Source organism: Fundulus heteroclitus, chromosome 9 (assembly GCF_011125445.2).
Source record: "Fundulus heteroclitus isolate FHET01 chromosome 9, MU-UCD_Fhet_4.1, whole genome shotgun sequence".
In the NCBI taxonomy this organism is placed as follows: domain Eukaryota; kingdom Metazoa; phylum Chordata; class Actinopteri; order Cyprinodontiformes; family Fundulidae; genus Fundulus; species Fundulus heteroclitus.
This window is the reverse complement of record NC_046369.1, coordinates 18,287,376-18,308,651: the sequence shown is the minus strand read 5'-3', so window position 1 is coordinate 18,308,651 and position 21,276 is coordinate 18,287,376. Positions and strand designations below refer to the sequence as shown.

Sequence of the window (21,276 nt, the reverse complement as noted above, 5' to 3'; positions counted from 1 at the left end):
CTTTGCAATTATGCTTTGCGTTGGTTTGTCATGTGAAATCCCAGTAAAACATATTGAGGTTTCTGGTTGTTATGTGAAAAAATATAAAAGCCTTTCTGCAGGTATGACCACTCTTGCAAAGTAATGTATATAAAACATATAGTGACTTTTTGTCTTTTTTTTGTTATGTAAAAAAACCAACATAAAGTATATTGTGGCTCTAAAACCAAAAATTGAAGTTTGTTTGATTTGCTTGAATTGTCTTTTTCAAATTGTAGGAAACTCAATAATTAGGCAGCTCACATGAAGGACAAAGGACACAACAAAGTCACAAAATGCATTAACATAAAAACTGGAATGTATTTTTTTTAAACAACTTTTCACTTCTCAGTTTCAGCCTTTTATGCCATTGATAAGGTTTGTTAAAAAAAACATTAGATTTCTATTGAAATGCAATGTGTTTTGTTCTCATTGCAAACCCCCCCAAAAAACTGTAAGCAAACAGCGAGCCTGCTTACCAGAACATCCTGATTTATCTTAAATTAGGAAATGTTATGCTTTTGTGCCTTGACGTAAAATTTCTAAACTACAAACATATAGGGCAAGTATTTGGTGTGATCCCAACGAGAAACATACATGAAAACATAGAGACCTGAATTTGTAAAAATAAATAAACATAAAAAAACGTAGCTTTTTATGGAACATTTCTTGTCACTGAGCCCTTTTGCTGCCAAAACCAGTAACACCGGTAATGTGGACAAGACAAGGCATCAATAGCTGATTTCATCCCAGAAAGGTTTTAAAGACACGCTCGACGAGCGCAGAATTCTGGCTGCTGACTGGTGATAATTTCCTTGAGGTAACATCTTAATAAGCCACTGTGAAGATACCATCTGTTTGAGTCAAGTGACCTTGTAGCCATGCTATTAAACCCAGCAGGCACAAGAAACAATGTGATGCCGAAAAACAGTTTGCTCGAGTAGTACATTAATATTTCACCATGATTCCATAAAATCAGAGCTGTTCCAGCAGCCGACACGGCATTGAATAATTTAATTAGCAGTATCTACGTGTGGCGCTTCTGTGCTCTATGCGGTTTTGTCTTTGATTGGTCAGATCGCTCCAAACTTTGCACCTATAAACTATGTTTTTTCTTCTCCTTCACAGGCTTCTCACCTCCCCCCCCGCCCCTTGTCCCCCCACCCCTCCCTCCCTTCCTACCCTGGCAGCTATAAGTAAGTCTTGGTAGCGCAGACCCCCGAGGAATCCTCCCATTTTGCACCCTTTCCCACCACTGCTACCCGTGCCGAGTCAGACTCTTCTGCTTATGCTACCGAAGCGGGCCAAGGAAGATGCTCAGATGATCCATCGGGCCATTCTGAACCACATTGTCCACGCAGCTGGGGGTAGGGAAGAGTATCTAGTGCCGGTGTGAGAGAGTCCTCGGGGGTGGGGCTGGGGGGGTTGCTGTGAGCACCTTGTGAGGCTCGCCCACCAAGCCTGGCAGAAAGCTCGGCTTACCTCTTCTCTGCTCTAGCCCCTGAGATGCCCTCCCCTCCTAATGATGGAGGTGAGTAAGAGTGGGTCAATCCTCTCAGGACTGACTGGGTCACTGTATTCGATGCTTATGCTAAATCTGTGCATACAGTGTGACATACACCCCCCCCCCACACACACACACACACACACACACACACACCCACCCACACACACACACATATATATATATATATATATATATATATATATATATATATATATATATATATATATATATATATATATATATACAGCACACACCCTGAAGCGTAATAATTTAAGGATTGTGATGTATGGAACTACACCACGCAAGATGAATAATCCACTTACATTCTTCCCACATAAACAAAACTCTCTAAATCCCCTGCAGGAACAAGAAAAATACATTAGAGTACTGCTCCCCTCCCTGTTCCGGAGCGCAAGCTGTGTTTGTATCGAGTTATGCTGTGTGTTATCTCCTCCAGAGGATCAAGGAGCGTCCCCCGTGATCGGCCCATCTGTGGGTTCCTACCAGAGCAGTGGGAAGAGGAAGGCGCACACCAAAAAGAAGAAGGGCACTATTACTGCCAACGTCGCTGGCACCAAATATGAAATAGGTATTCTGCCTCGAAAGAGCTTAGAATGTCGTTGGTATCCTGATGACTACAAATGCATTTAACATAGAAAAAGTGCCAGCCTAAATACAGACGCATCCAAACAAATTAGAATATTATTGAATTGTTAATTTATTACAATTAAATCTTGAATCTCATACACTACCAGTAAAAAGCTTAGATCATCGTTTTTCATTTAATAGCTTTTTCTTTATTTTTATGACTTTCTGCATTACAGATGAATAGTGAAAACATCAACACTATGACACAAAAGTATATAGAATTATGTATCAAACACAAAATTGTGAAATACCTCAAAACATCTTGTATATTTTAGCTTTTACCCCTCCTTTGTTTTGATTACTGCTTTGGGGTCAGTCCAGACTTTTGACTGATAGTATTTAGATTCTTCACCGAGTGAAATGTTTTAAGTGTTTATTTCTGTTAAGGCCTAAAGCCAAGGCACAACCCATGGGGTTTGGGTCAGGTGATTGTGCTGGCCAAAAACGCAAGGTGATATTATGTTAATTAAAGCAGGTTTTAAAACTTTTGGCAGTGTGGACAGGTACCAAAACCTACTGAAAGGTGAGATCTGCATTTTCATACCCCTTTTCAGCAGAGGGAAGCATGAAGTGCTCTAAAATTTCCTTGCCGACATTTGATAACACAGGGAACCAACACCAGCAGACAACATGACTCCCCAGGTCAATATTGACTATGGAAATCTCACATTGGACCTTTAGCAACTTATTTAGCAACTTTAGATTATGTGCCTCTCCGTTTTTTCTCCTTTCTCTGACTTTAATGGAAAAAGAAAACATTTCTTTGCCCTTTGGGCCTCTGAGTGATGTCTTAATTTGAGTAGTGGCTTCACACAACCTCATCTTCTGGATACGGCCATGAGTGGCGGCTCTCGAAGCGTCGTTCTGGTGGCAGTCCCACCTTTTGATGGGCTTCACAATCCTATCAAGGATGTAACCATTGTTTATGCTTGAGCACTTTTTTTTCTACCACACTTTTTCCTTCCACTCAACTTTCCATTATTATGCTTGGCTACAGCACTTGTTAAACGGCCAGCTTAATCACCAATGGACTTTTGTGGATATTGTTTTTGCATAGTGTTCTTATTATTACATAATAAATAAGATATGTAAAATCATCCAAATTTACAGAGTAAATATCTCTCTCCCAGAAATGAATATCACTCTGTGTGTGAATCTGCAAATGTAACTTTTACAGTTAAACATATTAGGGAATTAACATATTCTGGTGACATTTCAATCACCTTAATGTACGAGAATCTAAAAAGACTATTTACTCTACACTAGTAGCATGAAACAAGAGTTGCCCTTTTTCATTGATTGTGGGCATCAATATTTTTTAAAAGGCTTGAAAATTGAAATGATACGTCTTAACAACAGATGTTGTATCGGTACTGGCCAAACCAATTCCATATTTAGTTTTCAGTAGATTGCTTCAAAAGACGAGTGAGAAGTAAATTAGCTTAAATAGATGAGCCCTACAAACAAACAAATCTCACCTAAAAATGCTGTGACGTTTTTCTTTTTTTAGGAAGGGAGATTTTCTCTTTGCCTCAGCCACATTGAACAAAATTTTCATTCAGTTTGTGAGTTGATTTATCTTTTCCTCATAAAAAAAAAAAAAAAAAAAAAAAAAAAATCATGAGTAAGGCATTTTAAGGCTCGTTTCTTCCTGTGGCTTAGTGAGGTCTGCGAAAAGACCGCACACCCAACTTTAATGTTGCCCTAACAATAAAATCTGCCCAGGTGGATATTTTCTTTTTGAAAGAGTTTGCTTTTCTTTGTCTCAAATTACACCTAAACAGTTGCAGGTGAGCTAAACGGCTCACACAGAGACACTTCAGCCATACATGCTTTACATAAATCTTCTGTGTGGTAATTTAGCTTGGTGGCCAGTGGTTGTTGTTGTTTTTCTGTTAGAGATTAGCTGAAAGAGCACTGTAAGCACTCCTCTGAAGTTCAATATATCGTGTGGCAACGGAGTTCTCAGGGGTGAACTACAACCTATGAAAGTAAGGAGTCAGCAGCAGCGAGTAGACGTCTGATGCAGTTGGGATCCTGTCGGTAGACGGGAGTCCAGCTGTGAGTCAGTCATCTAGCTGTGACGAGAGCCTCACAGTGGCCATTCTGAGGGTAGTTCAGGCCTATTTTAAAGGGAAATTAACACCACGGGCCAGATGGATGGCTTGTTTTTGCTGTTTTTTTTTGTACCTGTTTTGCCTTTTTTGAGAACCGATAACGTCCCAGGTAAATTTTTATGGTGTGGGAAAATTGGGTTTGGAATCTGCACAGGGCCCACTGAGTAGGAAAATGTACGCCAAAGCACTTAAAATGGATGTTTTGTGAAAAGTGCAAGAAAGGATCAATTATGGCCCTGCTGTACTCGAGGACCTTACCGCTAAGCGTAAGCATATGTCCGCTTTGATGTAAATCCTCCCGGTTCCAGTTAGCAAAACACTGTTAGTCTCTGCTGACATTAACAGATGGATGGAGTCACATTGGAAACATCTATTTCCCCATTCAAGTGCCATCGCGCAACATTAGGCAAGCCTTCTCCAGGTTTGTAGAAGCTTTCAAGAAATTAATTAATACTTTGTTTTGTTAGGGCATATGAATTTTTCATTAACTGCTGAATAATGAATACGTGTTGGATTAATGTCCAAGTGGGTTGCCACCTATCTCTCATACTATAGGGTTTCCGGTGGGATTTGAATGCATTACAGTCAATTAATTTATCTTTTTCAAGAGAGGCATTACGATTAGCTGCTGTGCTACCATTCCATGAATAGTAAATATTGCTGTGAGCTTTTTGATCTATAACCTCCCAGATTCATCTCTTTACGAATGCACAGCAACATTTAGGCCTAGCAAGACATTTGAGTGAAATATTGATCTGTGACGCTTGGTTAGCTTTAGGATTTATGGGACCAAGTGATATCATGCGCTTAGTTTGCATCTGTAACTTGGAGCTTCCTCGCTCTTCAGAACATGGCTGGTCGATTTCAAAGAGGTATTTCTACACGTACAGTGACCTAAAACAGTATATAAATATATATATAAATAATAAAAATTGGACTATTTCAATTTTGTCAATTTACAACTACAGGCTAATAGAAAGCAGTGCAAAAATAGTGAAAGGAAAAGGATGAATGATTCTGAATTATTATTTCTTTTTGGAAGTAAACATATAAAAAGTGTAGTGTGTGCATTTGTAATCACCTCTGAACTACAAAAGTTACATTTTATGGCTTTCTTTATGCCATACTTCCATAAAGATATATGAGCCCAGCTGAGTTGTGGATTTCTGCGTCTCCTCTGGAGTTACCATGGCCCTTTTGGAGGCTAACCTAGGCCTTAGCTAATTGTATTTATATTATTTATATGAAGTTACACACAGGACTGCATTTGCATATCAGACAGCTTCTGAATGCAGAGTGTTGCACTAGATTTTATTTAAGAGGTTCAGAGTAAAGTGAACATAATACAACTGTGTTCCTAAAATTGTACCCATATATAACTTCCCCCCTATCTTTTCACAGTTATGCACTTCTTTGTGTTGGTCTGTGAGTTTGTGTTTGTAACCTGATAAAATGTTAAAAAGTTCAAGGAATATGAATGGTTTTACAAGGCAACCAATGTGTTTAATTTGGCGATCTCATAGCTGATTCTGTTTTTTTTTTCCCCTTTTAGAATAGAAATGAATGTGTTTTTTGTTGTTGATTTTTTTTTTTTTACAGTACGCATAGCCATCAGGGAGATGGGCTTCATCAAAGCACGGGATGATGATGAGACTGCCAACCTCATCTGGAATGACTCAGCGGTGCAGCATGAGAAGATTGCTGAGCTCAGGAACTATCAGGTAGACGAAGCTGGACAGTTCTTCAAAGTTCAAAACAATGTGGTTGAGATGCCTGTGCAGATTATCAGTTATCCGGGTCATGGCAACAGCAAACAGGCTTAAATTGGAGGTAACAGGGCTGTGTGAAAAAGTTTGTGGCGACTCGCACTTGAGCAACTTGCAGTTGGAACGCTGCTGTTTTTAAGCAGATCTCCATCTGCCCATCCTCCTAGGTGCATTCCAAGTCCAATTTGTGTCCAATGTGTGGCTTAGACTGCGATAGACTGGCGACCTGTCCAGGGTGTACGCCGCCTCTCGCCCATCGACAGCTGTAGATAGGCACCAGCACCCCTCGCAACCCCACAAGGGAGAGACATGTTAGAAAATGGATGGATGGATCAGTGCCCAGAGTTGGCACATACTTTAAATGACACCCAGTGCACACACAGATTAGGAATATTTACATTAGGACATTGTCGCAGGAAAACTCAACTAATTCACTCCCTTAAAATAAGTGCAGTGTTGGAATGAAAAGTTAAAGATACACTTTTTATATAGATCATGTGTTTAGTTGACAGTAGAAAGGTGAGTAAGTCGAGCAATAAAATAAAAAATAAAATAAGAAAATTTCTAATCATATTTAGGTATTGTTTTAGTTGTGTAAGAATAAAGTGGTTTCATTCATCGATGATGTCTGGTTGGGGACATATTTCCACCCTGGGGCGCAAACATTTTTGCCCATAGACTCTCGTCAAAAGTTGTACATGTGCAGTTGCTCCTCTTCAATACAAGAGATAGGACCATCCTGGGGTTCACCTTTCCTGCGCACAGAGCTGAATGCAGCGGGATTTGTATACTCCACCCTCCCGCCATCGTGCGACGTCGGGGCTGACGTCACAGCTGTCTGTTATAAAGTTTGCCTGAATGACAGGTCGAGCTGATTGGAGTTGGAGAGAAATTAGATAAATTAGAAATGGCGCAAGAAAAAATTTAATAAATCAGGACAGTCGCTCAAAAACACATCTTTTGAGAGACCTTATAAGGAGAAGTTGGAGGTTAAAGAGCTTAAGCTCTTTATCACAATTATTCAGCAGCCCACAGACAGAGGAAGACAATACACTCCGTCTTTTTCCAGGACCTGGTTTAGCAGCAAGGCTTGGCTAACGGCATGTAGTGAAGCTAATGCTTTATTCTGCTTTCCCTGCCTCCTTTTTCAACCATCAGCATCTGACCCAGCATGGATTATGCTTCTCTCAAAGAGTCAAGGGTAAAATGTATGTATAAAAAGTAGAACAGTTTCTTTTGTTGCTTTCAGTCATGTGAATACACTTGTGTGATATCTTAGTATATCTTTTGGTATATATTGTGAATTGGTGCTATATAATTAAACTAAATTGAATAGAAACTAAATGTCTATTTTGAAATTGTAGCCCCCTCCCGTAGAAAACTCCACCAGCCGCCACTGAAGTGGAGGTCCCCAAAGAGAGAAAGACAAATGGGTTACCTATAGGTTTGATCAAAGAAAAAGAATGGATGTAAATACTGGAACAAACAGACATTTTCTTTATAAGATATAATTTTCTAATAAAAGAAAAAATAAATACCAACTTCGAGGGCTGCACAGTGGTGCAGTTGGTACCAATGTTGCCTTGCGGCAAGAATCCAGGATCTTTCTTCATGGAGTTTGCGTGTTCTCCCTTTGCATGTGCAAGTTCTCTCTGGGTTCTCTGGATTCTTTGCAGCATCCAAAACTGTCACTGTTAGCTTTATCAGTCTCTCCAAATCCTTGTCCTTAGGTATGAGTGTGTGTGCATGGTTATTCTGTGACTTGTCACAGAGGGAAGCTGTAATTGAACCCACGACGGTCCGATTACAAGACAATTAGTTTACCCACTGAGCCACAGTCACCTTTTAAATCTAAATAACTAACTAGTATTGATTATAATTGCTAACTTCTAGTCCCACTGTCCTTCATCGTCGAAGTGGTTTACTTCAACACATCCCGTGGGCCCTGGTCTGCTTTGCAAACAAGCCTCTTCATCTCAGGGTAATCTGAATTAGATTTTGTAAGTGATCACTCTCTTAATGGCGACTAATAAGTGAGTGCACAGTAGAAACACCGTGTTGCTGGATTCAGCTGTAGGCTGCAGGCTGCTCGGACCTCATTAGCCAGCAGCAGTCCCAGGCAGCGCTTGTATGTTTTCCTGCTTCTGCAGACATGCAGACACCTGTAATTGTCGTGAACTGTGTCTGTTGCTATCGAGCTTTATCATCATTTGTACTGTATCAATCATGGTGTTTCATAAATGATGTTTATTGGCCAAATATACTCTTTCTGGTGCTGTTTGCATAAAACCAGTCAAACCACAGCAATTTGAATAGCTGAACAGAAAAGACATTGCATGTGGCTTCCTGAAAGTCAACACAAAATTTCCCTTCGTTAGAAGGACCTTTGGTTGAGCAACGTTTTTGCTGACATCCCCTGCTACAAACCTGATGCATTTACCTAAAGTGTCTTAGCCTGCTCCCTCATGGACGCACCATTTCCTCTTTATACCGGTAAATAATGTTGGCTTTCATTTTCTTCCAGGATTTCCTGATACTTGCCCTCCTTAAACCGCAATTGCTCATTGCCAGGGGAGGCAGAAAAGCCCTTGAGCATCACTGATCCACCAATGTGCTTCCCTGTACACTGGGTGCTCTTTTCTGAAAATGCTTCGTTTTTTCCTCTTCCAGATTTACCCCTGGTCAGCAGGTCATCACTCTGCCAAACGGAAACGCCAAATCTTTTTGGCTATTTGTGTAGGGGTGAGCAAATTGAAGCTGACTTTTATTGCCCTTTTGGGTCATTAGTGGTGTACGTCTTGGAGTTCAAACATGGGGCCTTTTAGCGTTTAGTAAGCACCTTACTGTGGAAACTGAAACCTCAGTGGCTTCTAAACCACCAAGTCTTGCAGCGGGTCTCTTGCAGTCAGGCGAAGGATTCTGACCTTCTGCTTCTTCTGAAGTCTGGTGGCAGCTGTTGATAGCGTCCCCTGTCTGCGACATCCAGTTGCTGCAGTCACTGTTTCTAACATGCAATGAAACGTCGCCGTCACCAGTCCGGAGGTTTGATCAGTTGCACCAGATGAGCTTGAGGCCACACTACCTTCTTCCAATAAAAAATCCTTTTCGGGAGGTTGAATAATTTTGATACTACGGCAGACATGGAGAACGGTTTCATGTTGAGTTTGGATGCCAGTTTATTTAATAATATAAACCATTCTTCATAAAACAACTTTGAATTTTGTAAATAAATCAAAATCTAATGCTGAAAAAGCAGTCCAATGATCACATTCAAGGCCAGATTCGTTTTTTTTTTTTTTTTTAAACAGGCTCGACCTTAAGATTAGCAATCATTGGCCTGAAAAATTTCTACTAGGATCAAACTCTTAATTTCCCACACAAGAAAAAGGGTTCCTTATTTTACCTGATACAGTACTGCGTATGGGACTAATATAATAGTTTAAACCACTTATGTTGGTTCCCAGGATGTTAGGTTAGGAGTTGTGATCCCTGGTGTAAGCATATCCAAGATTTTCTTCTTCCTTCCATTCAAAAATAATTTTTGGGTTTTGGGCGACATTAGTTAAGTTTTTCTGTCCTTCCGACTTTGGTACCCCATTTTATAACAAAATGAAATGCCCATTAGCATTGTACCTGTAGTATATAAAAACCTGGACAATCCTCACTTTGCAGAATGAGAAAAGTTCTGTAGTAGATAAAGCAATTCGTATGAAAATGTAATAAATGGTTCACAGGCCTTCCATCTGATACCACTGCAGACATTTCTGCTTCAGATGGTTGTTTATGACTATTCATTACCGTTTGGTCCGAGAGTTGTTACAGTAGTTATTCCATGCGAAACATGGGTTGGAAAACAGATTGAGGTAAGAATACACAGCCGGAGTAACTAAATCATGCAAATATAATGTAGTGTAAAAACCCCCAAATCTTGGAGCGGTTCAGGCAAAGTATGTTTTATTGATTTTAAACAGCATTACTTTCCCACCAGTTTCGCCGGCTGCTTATACTTACCACATCCATTTTGCCACACATGTTTCAAGTGGATCAAATATGTCAGCAGACCTTGGACCTGCCACTTTAATCTATCACAAAACTCTTGTATATAAAAGCCCCGCCAGTACAACGAATGGTTTTCTGAGAAGCCATTATTCTATGTGATGTTTTATTTTTTCTTATTCATGGGAAAAATGTAGATTAACAATCAAATAGGTCTGAGAAAATTGTAAAATGCCATATTGTTTAGAATGCCTTCCAAAAGTATTCAAACCCCTGAACTTTTTCACACTTTGTCACATTAAAGCAGAAGTATTCACTGTATTGTTATTTTTATTTTGATAGACCAGATGAGGATTCACAGACTTATAAAATGGAAGGATATTTATACCTGGTTTCAATATTGTTTTCACAAAAGAAAATAAGAAAAGTGTGACAGTGCACTTGTATTCAGTCCAACTTGCTCAAAACCCTGTTAGACCCCCTTTTGTTGCAGTTACAGCTGCAAGCCCTTTAGGATATAACTCTACCAGCTTTGCACATAGAGTCTGGTTACAGAATTTGTAGCCTATTATTGCAGCCCATTCTTGGCAGAATAGCTCAAGCTCAATCGGATTCAACTGTCAGTGCCAGAGAAAAGCAAATTTCAAGTCTTGTCACAATTTCTAAAATAGATGTAGGTCTGGACTTTGGGCAGTTTAATTTTTTTTAGGCATGGTAGTATGTTTAGGGTTGCTATCCTTCTGAAAGATGAATCAGCACCCTAGTCTAAAGTCTTTCGCAGTCCTTTGACCGGTTCTATTTTAGCATTTCCCTCCATTCATTTTAGCATTTACACCTAATCCATCTTCCCATCAACTCTGACCAGCTTCCCTGAACCTGTTGAGAAAAGCATCCCTACCGCATAATGCTGCCATCTTTGTGAGGAGGGTGTGTTCGGGATGATTTGGAGTTCATCACATTTGCTGGCGAGCAGGAAATCACAAACTGGATTTCTGAAAAGTCTCTTGCAACAGTGACTTTCTTCTTGCCATTCTTCCAAACATTTGGGAAATCTGTAACAGATTCTTCCAACTGAACTTTGAATCTCTGCAGCTCCTCCAGAGTTACCACGGGGCTCTTGGCTACTTCTGTTATTTACTCTTTCCTTGCCAGAATGGCCATTCTGAGATCTTCAAAGCGTTGGACGGCATTTATAACCTAACTGAGGTTTTAATTCACTGCACAACTTTATCCCTGACCTGCCTTTTGTGTTTCTTGGTCTTTATAATGCACATTTGTTCACTACCATTCTTTAACAAACCTCTGAGTCCATAAAACATCTGTAGTTATACTGAGAGAAGTACATTTCCCTCAAGTGAACTCCTTGCATTAATTAGATGACTTCCATGGGCGACTGGATTCTTTTTAAAAGTATTGAATTTAGGGCTGGGCAACGATTAAAATATTTAATCGCGATTAATCGCCCTGATTAATCGCGATTAATCGCGATTAATCGCATTGTATTTACAAACTCCAAGAATGAATTCAAAAGTAGTGTAAAGAACACTTTTATTTTAATGTTCTGCTGCCATATGAACAAAAGTGTTGTAACATTTGTAGCACTTATCAGTAACACATATTTAGTGTAAAGCTCAACTTAAACATGTAAAACAAAAAATAGCAATAATAATAAATTAAAGCTTATTGCCACTGACAGGGAATTCTCTTTATGGGGAAAAAATCTACCAAAAACAGGCAATTTCTAAGGTAACAGCAGGGAGCAGCATTACCATTTAATGTTCAATACCAAAGTTTAACTTGGCAGTGGTTCCAACTAACTTGTTTCTGTCATATTCCATGCTGGAAGAACTTTAAACTGAAATGCTTGCTAACTCGATATGCTTGCGTTTATTTGACGTTAACACGCGGTTTTTTGTTGTTGCTTTCTCGCGCGCATATAGTGAATGGCAGGGGGAAAACAGGCAAAAATACATGGATACTTTGAAACGAGAAGCGACTTCACCGACGGCGTCGATGCAGACCCCCCCGCTCCGCTCCGCTCCGCTCCGCTCCGCTCCGCACAAAACTTGTTCCGGCCGCCAACTCACCGCCTCGCCTCGCCTAAGCAAATACCTGCGGGAAACACCGCCTTCCGCATGTCGGCTTTGTTTTTTTCCGGCCAGCACCTTTCTTCCTCTGAATCCGAGGCTTGGCTGACAGCGAGGTTATTGGCGCATTATCGCCACTTACTGTTCTGATTCAAACCCCTACACCGCAGCAACAGACCTTCACAAAATAAAAGCATGTGACCAACATGCGTTAATGCGCGTTAAAGAAAATATCGCCGTTAATAGTCTAATGAGTTAACGCAAAATTAACGCGTTAACTTGCCCAGCCCTAATTGAATTAAAAGGGGATGAATGCATACAGCATTTAAGGGAGACTTTTCCGATTATTATTTGTAAAACGATTTGAAAACCATTCCATTTTACAGTTGCACTAATTCTGCGTGCAATACATTGTACTGATCTATCCAATAAAATCCAAATGAAATAAACAAAAATTTGTGGTTCTAAATCTAAGTAACTTAATATACATACAAGTCAAGGCAGAAGAAAGAAGGTATAACAAAACTAAGAAAAAGGTTCTCAGTGTAGATGAAAAAACAATGATACATAGACAACAACAAGAAAACATAAAGATTAATATGGTAAAGTTATATTAATTTGCTAGATTCATTAAAATATAACATAAATAAAGGAGAAAGAAGCAGTGGTGGAAAGCGGTTGGCTGCTATTCCCAAGGCACAGTGAGGTAAGAGACAGAGATAGCCGGTATGAAAAAATCATGGACATAGTGAGAGGCTACCGCAGAGGCTGTACAGATATGAAGAGATTGACAGGTAGACTGACAGGATGTGCACAACTGGGGCTGCTGGGGCAGCTTTCAGATGTCACTAGTGATGTTGATAACATGGGCCTTAACAACAAGGGTTGCTCTGAGTTTTTCTTGTTGGTCTGAGAGTGATTTTACCTCTGTTTGACCCCTCACCCCCCACCCCACGTCTTGCTCAATGAACTTGGCTGCCCTCCTGTAGCTGTGAGCATTAGCTATCCGTCTCCCCGAGTGCTTATTTGATTAGACTGGCCACTAATGATCGATTAAATCACAAGCTAGTCAGGAAGAGGATGCCTTGTTAAGATAGGGGCACCAAGAGTTCAGCAAAGACGATGGAAAATTGCGAATACTGTAGCTGCTTAATATGTTACAATGTTGCTAATTTTTCACATAGAACAGATGCTTTGCCTTTTTTTTTTTGGTCTGTTTCTTCATGCTACTGTGGCTTCCATTAGATAAAATCTCAGAAGAAAAGTAAAACTCCCTCAACAATTGGTTTTGATTTGCGCATACACGGCATGTAGTCTTGCGGCACTGGCATAATTGTGCAGTCTCTTCCGAATCTCTAATTACGTCTGTCTCGTTTGGATAATAATCACACATTCCTTATACAGTTTGTATTCTCGTTTTTTTTTTTCTACCTCGTCTTTTCCCCATCATTGTAAAATTGTCCTCTTTTTTTTTCCATTTTGGCGATGTACTTTTGAGAGTTCGCTGTCAAATTTTCAGTTCATACGAGCCTAATTACCATCCCTGTTCAGGCTCATTTGGTCAAAGACTACAGAAAACTCTGAGTTTTTTTCTTTTTTTTTTTCTTTTGCTTTACATCCACCCCCTTTCGGCACATTCAAAGCAATTCATTCAACTGTCACCGCAGGAGCTTGCGATGCAGAACCAATTACCTTGGCCCCTCTGAGTTGAGATTGATTGTATTTTTTTCGCCCCTCTTCCCTCCCCAACCTTTAAAGTATTAAAAAAAAAACATGGTAAACTAAATAAGGGTTGAGAAAGGTCTCAGCGTCACCTTTTTGTTTTGAGTCTGTAATTGGGCATAAATGTCAGAACATTGTAAGCTCACTTCAGGTTGCTGCCTTTAATGTGCTCATTTTTATGAAGGGGTGGGGGTGGAATTGAGTGGCTTAATGGCCCTAACAACATTATTATGTCTGCCTGTCCCTCTGCAGAGAATTAACCATTTCCCTGGCATGGGCGAAATCTGCCGGAAAGACTGCCTCGCAAGAAACATGTCCAAGTGAGTTTTTTTTTTTTTTTGTCCCTCTTTAATATGTGCATGTGATTGCTTTGGAACGGTTACAGAGAAGCAACGCAAGCTTTCGAATGCCTGCTGGTATTATAAGAAGTTACAGCTGGGTACTTGTAGCACTTCACGATTCAAAGCAAATGGTCAGGTCCGCTTTGAAAGCACAACATTCATCTTTTAATTTGATAAAGAAAAAAAAAATCCTAATAAGTGCCAGACTCAACTGCCAGATTTGACTAAGAACGATGAATTATTGCTTCTTGGAGGAAAGTACACTTGCACACTGGTTCTTTTCTTCTTTGCAGAATGATCAAGTGCCAGCCTCAGGAGTACAGCTTCATTCCCAAAACCTGGATCTTCCCCGCAGAATACACTCAGTTCCAGAACTACGTCAAAGAGCTGCGCAGGAGACGCAAGCAGAAGACCTTTATTGTCAAACCTGCCAATGGAGCCATGGGTCATGGGTATGTCAGTGGCTATAGCAAGCCTCCCTGAGTAATCTATGCGCACTGACTCCTAGACTGACAGAGAGGGCAAAGGTAAAATTGGTGGAGGAAAAGGAAAAGGAGGAGGGAGTAAATTAGCAGCAGAGCAAATAGAGGACAAGCACAACAAAAACAAAGCAATAAGGGGTTTGTGACCCTGGCATGGGTGTCTATGGAAATGGAGGATGGCTGGTAACAGATTGAGTATTAGAGCTGAGAGGGTGTGGCGAATCTCATTGTGGGGCTTCATTGTCCTCGATGGTCACCCTGGCCATAAATCAGTGGTTATCACTGCCAGTGGGGGCCACACACAAACGCTCGTGGTCTCTGGCAGTTACTGTAGTTCCTTCCCCTCAAGGTCTCTGCATGTGATTATTGGATTCCTTTATGAGGCACCATCAGCAGAGGCCAGTCAGACTAGAAAATGGACAAAGATGGCTGCTGCAGGGGAGCAGAGACTCTCAATAGCATCTCTTTATCAAAAGATGAGCTGAACATCGCACCTGAATGCATATTTCATACTTGCACACCCATGGGGTAAGAAACAAGCTCAAGTTGTGATGTCATGTTTCCGTTCTGGATTCTGAGAGTGGATTCTGGGACTATTCATCCATATTGTCGCCTGAAAGAATAACCGGGTTCTTGCTCGTGTAAACTCCTCCAGTGAACATCTTTGATCAGTAGTGTGAAATAAACGACTGAATAACTTCTAAGAAAGTATTTAGCAATGCAAATTTTTTTGCGATTTACTGGGTCTCACGCAGAGATTAATATCCTTCAATCGTTTCCACATTTTGTCATCTTACAACCAGAAACTTCAATGGATCTTTTTGGTATTTTTATTTGATTGACCAACAGAAAATTGCCCAAGAAGTAAGTAGAAAACAAATTGTAGATCATTTTCAAATATGTTACACAAATAAAAATCCTTGCATATGTGTTCAGCCCAAGCTGAAACTGAGTTAGATTAAATAGAGAAAAAAAACACTTTTAAAGTCTTGGTAAAAAATTCTCCATTTTATTTAGGTTTTGACTTTGGTCATTGAATGCATGGTTATGGTTTGAACCATTCAGCTTTAGCTCTGACTGTATGTTTAGAGTTGTGGTCCTGCTTTATGGTGAAGCCATCTTCTAATCAGCTCTGACCAGGTTCCCTGCCCCTGTCTCCCCACAGCAAGATGGTGCCATCACCATGTTTCATGGGGAGGGTGTATGGAGCTAGAAGAGTCTCAATATTTACAAATACACATAAGTGATTAATTCATGCATAGGATATGTATGTGTGGATATCCTGTGTATGTATGAATCGCATATGTGTATTTGTAAAGATTGTGACTCTTCTAGCTCCATAGCGTGATGTCTTCAGGGTGAGGTGCGACATTAGTTTTCCGCCACATGTAACACTTTGCACGTCAGCTGACGTAACACTTTTGGCGTCATCAGAGAAGAGCACCTTCTTCTATATGTTTTTTGCGTCTCCTTAACTGCTTGTGGCAAACTGAAATAGCTCTCTTCTTGCCACTCTGCCATAAAGGCCAGGTTTGTGGAGTGCACGACCCAGATATCTCTCCACTGAATCACACACTGGTTTGTGTTGCTCTATCACAAACAAACACCAAGAAAAAGCATTACATTTTATGGCTATAGCAATGATGAAATGTGAAAAAGAAGGGGTATGAACACATTTGATAGACACTGTACATTGAAAATAAAGATGAATTTGCCTGAAAATCCCTCCTTTTGTATGAAAACGGAGCAGGTTACATCATCTCCCCACGATCATTGCCAATAAAAACAGAACATTATAAGGCTCGGTAAGCGTTTGATCTTTGCTTTAAGTGATGGGGACTTTGATATTGATCACAGAGCTCCCTCAATTTAAAGAGAATTAGAGGAGCAGGATGAGATCTGGCTATCTGGGCTTTTCTAGGTGTTCCACTGTCTGAAGAGAAAACATCCTTTGGTGAGTTAAGAAGTTTGTTGGGGAAAGGGACACTGAGACGCTTTAATGTTCACAGCACTGTGCGCTGTAAATGACTTAAAATGAACGAGAGTAAATTGGTTTTTAATCTAAAAGCCTTCATTAGCACAAAGAGCGTAAATTCTCTTTTTGATCTATTTTCTTCATGGGTTCCAGTTGTTAGTCTTGAGGAAAACCAATTATTTAGCACTCAATAAAAAAAGATGTGAGGACTGCAGACAAAATAGTAAAATATAAAGTAGAGCAGATTTAATATTAAAGTTTTGTAAATAATTTTGTTTCATGAAATAAATTTTAAACTAAAGGAGCATGAATTTTGGCCAAAGCACGAACCCCTTTAAAAATAAATTTTAGTGTTTAGCTGTCTTGAGCACATCAGAACGGGTAGAAATTGCGACATATTTATTAAGCATTCTTTTTTCCCACTCTGTCCTTTGAAAATGGGATTTCAGAGACAGGTTTCCATGAAGAAATATATTGGACTGACTTCATCACTGGCACCAATAGGTGGGGATATTGAAGTACAAATAGTTTGGTGAGCCTCACCTCTCCCTCTAGTTCTCTTTGAATTAGTCCTTTCTGGTATAACGTGAGCATTACTTATAACTCCATTCTTGCACTAAGCCCTTATTTATTAAAGAATAAAGGCTGAATTATTGCAATACATTAAGAATATGAAAGATGATGAGTTTAGCTCGACCACTCAGTGGCAGGCGGCTCGCAAAATTAGATTTTTCTCTCGTTTTTTTTTTTTTCCCTGTGGTGTGACGCGGCAGGAAATTAAGTTATATCTACCCCCTGTAATTTATTTTTCTGTCGGCCAACTAAATTAAGTTATTGTTTATGTCTGAAGCCTAGCTTGTTATAAGACGAAACAAAATAAAAGCGCGTGCGGAGCTTAAAAAGGCAAGCTCCCCTCCAGTGTCATATTAAATAGGCAGGGGGAGAGTGGGCTGTGATTATCTGACACCCCAGCTCATCAATCATGCCGTCTTTTCCTCAGCTACTTCAGCTCCACTAACTAACGCTGTTAACCCTGTCCTCATCAGTCAGCCTGCTGTCAGCCGGCTAAGAGGGCCCCTTACATCGTCGGTCAGGCCCATAACAACTTCCCCCCTGCTCCTTTTCATTCAAGTACTGTGATAAGCGGGTCAGTGAAGTGGTCATTTGTAGTGGAGCGGTTTCTTAGTTGGCAGGAGTAAGAACTGATGTACATGAAGGTACGCGTACAGGCAAGGGGGAGTTCTTCCAACTTATGGGTTCATAACAGCCAAATTACGTTTTATTCCCGTTTTATTGCTCAATTGTGGGACAAATCAAATATTGGTTTCTGTTCTGCTTTATTTATGTTTGTAAATACAACCTAAACTTGTGCTTTCAGCTTTATAAGTGGATCAATCCATTGATAAATTATATCATTACAGAAGATATGCGCCGATCATTTGCGCACAACGTCTTATGTCAGTGTTTGGATAACATCCCAATATTGATTTTCATTCTGATTTCTCAGTAAAAATGATAATTAACAACACTGATCATAGATTAGTAGAGGTGTGATGTTAAAAAACAACGAGACAGTGAGGACAGGCAAAAGATGCGGTTTGGACATCCAAGTTGCCCACATGGGTGCATAGTTCGTAGCAGCTTGGGGGGTGGCTGATTCGTTTGAAGTAAACAACTTGCACGTTAAAAAGACTAAATGAAGCATCACAGCATCGGGGCACACTCAACACAGCACACAGCAGAGCAAAGTGTAATATTTGCTTTTACCGTGAATGATTATAATCTCACTTCAGACACATCGTTCCTATCAGTGATTGTTTCCATGAATAAATGAGTTGCCCCCGGCTGGCTTCTTGAAAATAAATAAATATATATATACAAATAATAGTCTTTTAAACAGCTTGTTAGACTTTCAGTTTTGATAGCTTCTTTCACTTATGTTCATCTGACCGTTAAATACCTTATCGATACGAAAAAGAGCTAACGTTGAGTTTTCTTCCTTTGATAACAACCCACTCAAAAGTGTTACTGTTAACACAACCTAGTAGCACTAACTAGGTACGGTGCATTCACTAATTGGAAAAAAAAAAATCGTATTTCTGAGTTTCTGATGGGTCAGTGACCACTCAAGCTGAAAAATCCTCAGATTGCGGTCTCAAGCAAACTTCCTAGTGCATTTCTGCAATACAGGGTGCACAACTTCGTGATACTTTATGTTCTGTTTGTAATTACAGAAACTAGAGTCTTGTAGCTACCCCTATACTTCTGTACCTTAGGCTGTAACAGTCAGGTCCACACATCTTGGACCAGTCTTGTGTTTTTTGTGTGCTGTGTTACTGCTTGCATGTGTACAATGGAGCCGGCCAGGCTGCTCATGCAACCAATTTAGATTAAGTCTGCCCTAACTTTGAGTGATGGGTGATATAGGTCAGTTGCATTGCTTGTACATAGTGGAAGATTGTTCAGAAAATGACCCCACACCCAGTGCTTGCACAAAAAAACATGCGCCTCTTTCCCGTACTAAAAGAAAAACTGCACGGCCACATGAATGTCCACAAAATAACACAAGTCATTCTTTACTCCAACTAGCAACGGCCTGCATGTTATAAGGCTTGAGTGCCAGTGACATGAGGCCAAAGCAAATGAATCAGACTCGAGCTTGAAACGGAGCAGTGTCGGCTCCTATTAACCTGCGCGCGGGTTAAAGACCCAGCCAGAGCAGCTGACGTACTTTTCTGTTCAGAAAGAGAGGAATTTGTCTTTGAAGAAAAATCCCAATGTTCTCCAGATGCTTATGAGAAAGTCTAAGATGAGCCATCATTCTTGCTGTAGCTTTTTCTGCATACATTTGATAGATCAGCAGTGAACAAATGTGCTACAAACATTCTTGGCATGTTAATTGCTCCAAAGAAACAAATACTTTCCTGCTCAAAGTAGACTTGAGGCTCATTTCCTGCGAGGTTCTCTGACTGCGCGGTTTCACATGGACGAAAGATCATCCCTTTTCTCCTTAAGGCTTAAAGTCTATATTGTGAGTTTTTGAATCCTTCCCTGCATGGTATGGACGTATTTTAATATTCTCTTCCCACGATCGCATATATCGTGTGTATAATTTATGGTTATTATCCATCAAATGAGCAGTAGAAGCAGCAGGCCAAAGTTAATCTTGGGACATAAAGACAGAGAGTGCCACGAGAATGGGCAGAGAGAGCAGATCAGAAATGTGTCCCTCGCCGATTCCAGATGACTTTCCGATGAAATATTGTAATGAAACACCTAAAATCAGTATCTTGTTTGCCCCAATTTTCTGACTTCAATATGAAAATAAGACAGCACCGGTGTCATCAGTCTTGTTCATAGTCTCTGCTATCCTTCCATCTATCATTTTTTTAATTATCTCCACCATGCCATCTTTTATTATGCCACCATAATTTGCCCCCCCGAGGATTAATAAAGCCTCTCTCGATCCAGGATCTCGCTTATCCGTAACTGTGAGAAGCTGCCAGCCCAGGAGCACTTTATTGTGCAGGAGTACCTGGACAAGCCCTTCCTGATGGAGGGCTACAAATTTGACCTGCGCATCTACATCCTGGTCACTTCCTGCGACCCGCTTCGCATTTTCCTGTACAACGACGGCCTGGTTCGCATGGGCACCGAGAAGTACCACTCGCCCAACGAGGCCAACCTGGTGAGTCACGGACGAGGAGGTTTGTGCCGTAGCCTTTAGCTGTGTGGCAGTTTTCCAATCTGCTGAGAGGGTGCATGCAGATTTAGAAATACATACACCCACACGGTCGTAGACAAATGGCTTTCAACTAATGACAGCCCAGTAATCCCTCTTAAAGTACCAGAACGCATGTCTACATCAGTGATATAACAGTGATTGAATGTAATACATTTTGGTTGCATTTATTGCTCTGTGAAATGATGGTAGATGCACAAAAACAGAAAATGTGACCTAGAAATAACCACAAAACATGTATTCACTCTTGTAGACAAGGGTACAGGTGCAGATAATCTAAGGTTAAAGCTGAGATTTTGTCCTGCACAAGCACAAACTCTGCAGACAGACAGTACGCAGACAGCAGAGCAAAAATGTCCTCATACCAGATGTTTTCTCTGATATCAAACCATTCATGTTTGCCTTGAGGTTCTGCACCTGCTGAAGCGCAGACTGTTGCAGATAAAGGGGATGTATACACTCACAGGCACACAGCTTGTTCCCGAGCCCAGATACATGCTCGTGTTAAACAGACACTCACACATTCATGGACGTGCCGGGCTCCTACAAAGACACAAGCTTGCATTGTCTTAGTTTATGACACATGATGGAGTGAGCAACGTCATGGAGATGGATGCTCAATTCCTCAGAGAGCCGCCTCCAGAGAGCCATCCGGGGCTGCAGTGGCCTGCAGGCATGGCGGTACGTCTTTGTAGGATAAGGACAAGGATGTGTTGTCTTTGAGTGTGAGGGATGGTGTTTAGAGACAGGGGTACAACAACTGTTATACTGTGGATAATGGTTGTCATTCAGTTCAATAGTGCATAACCGATGACAAAATACAGATTGCTCTGTTCTTACTGAATACTTGTAACTTTACCTATCTTAGATGGCAA

General features: G+C 40.5%; 1 protein-coding gene across 2 annotated transcripts in view; it reads left to right on the top strand.

The window, feature by feature from the left end:
- The window catches only part of ttll7 (tubulin tyrosine ligase-like family, member 7), a 68,547-nt gene that overhangs the window by 9,555 nt on the left and 37,716 nt on the right, over nucleotides 1–21,276 (top strand). For both annotated transcript variants that reach the window (XM_036141152.1, XM_036141153.1), the window contains 6 exons: nucleotides 1,147–1,549; nucleotides 1,983–2,114; nucleotides 5,890–6,011; nucleotides 14,114–14,181; nucleotides 14,496–14,654; nucleotides 20,131–20,347. In XM_036141152.1, the coding sequence (XP_035997045.1) occupies nucleotides 1,525–1,549; nucleotides 1,983–2,114; nucleotides 5,890–6,011; nucleotides 14,114–14,181; nucleotides 14,496–14,654; nucleotides 20,131–20,347 (723 nt within the window). In that variant the 5' untranslated portion in view covers nucleotides 1,147–1,524. The remainder of the gene's footprint in view (nucleotides 1–1,146; nucleotides 1,550–1,982; nucleotides 2,115–5,889; nucleotides 6,012–14,113; nucleotides 14,182–14,495; nucleotides 14,655–20,130; nucleotides 20,348–21,276) is intronic.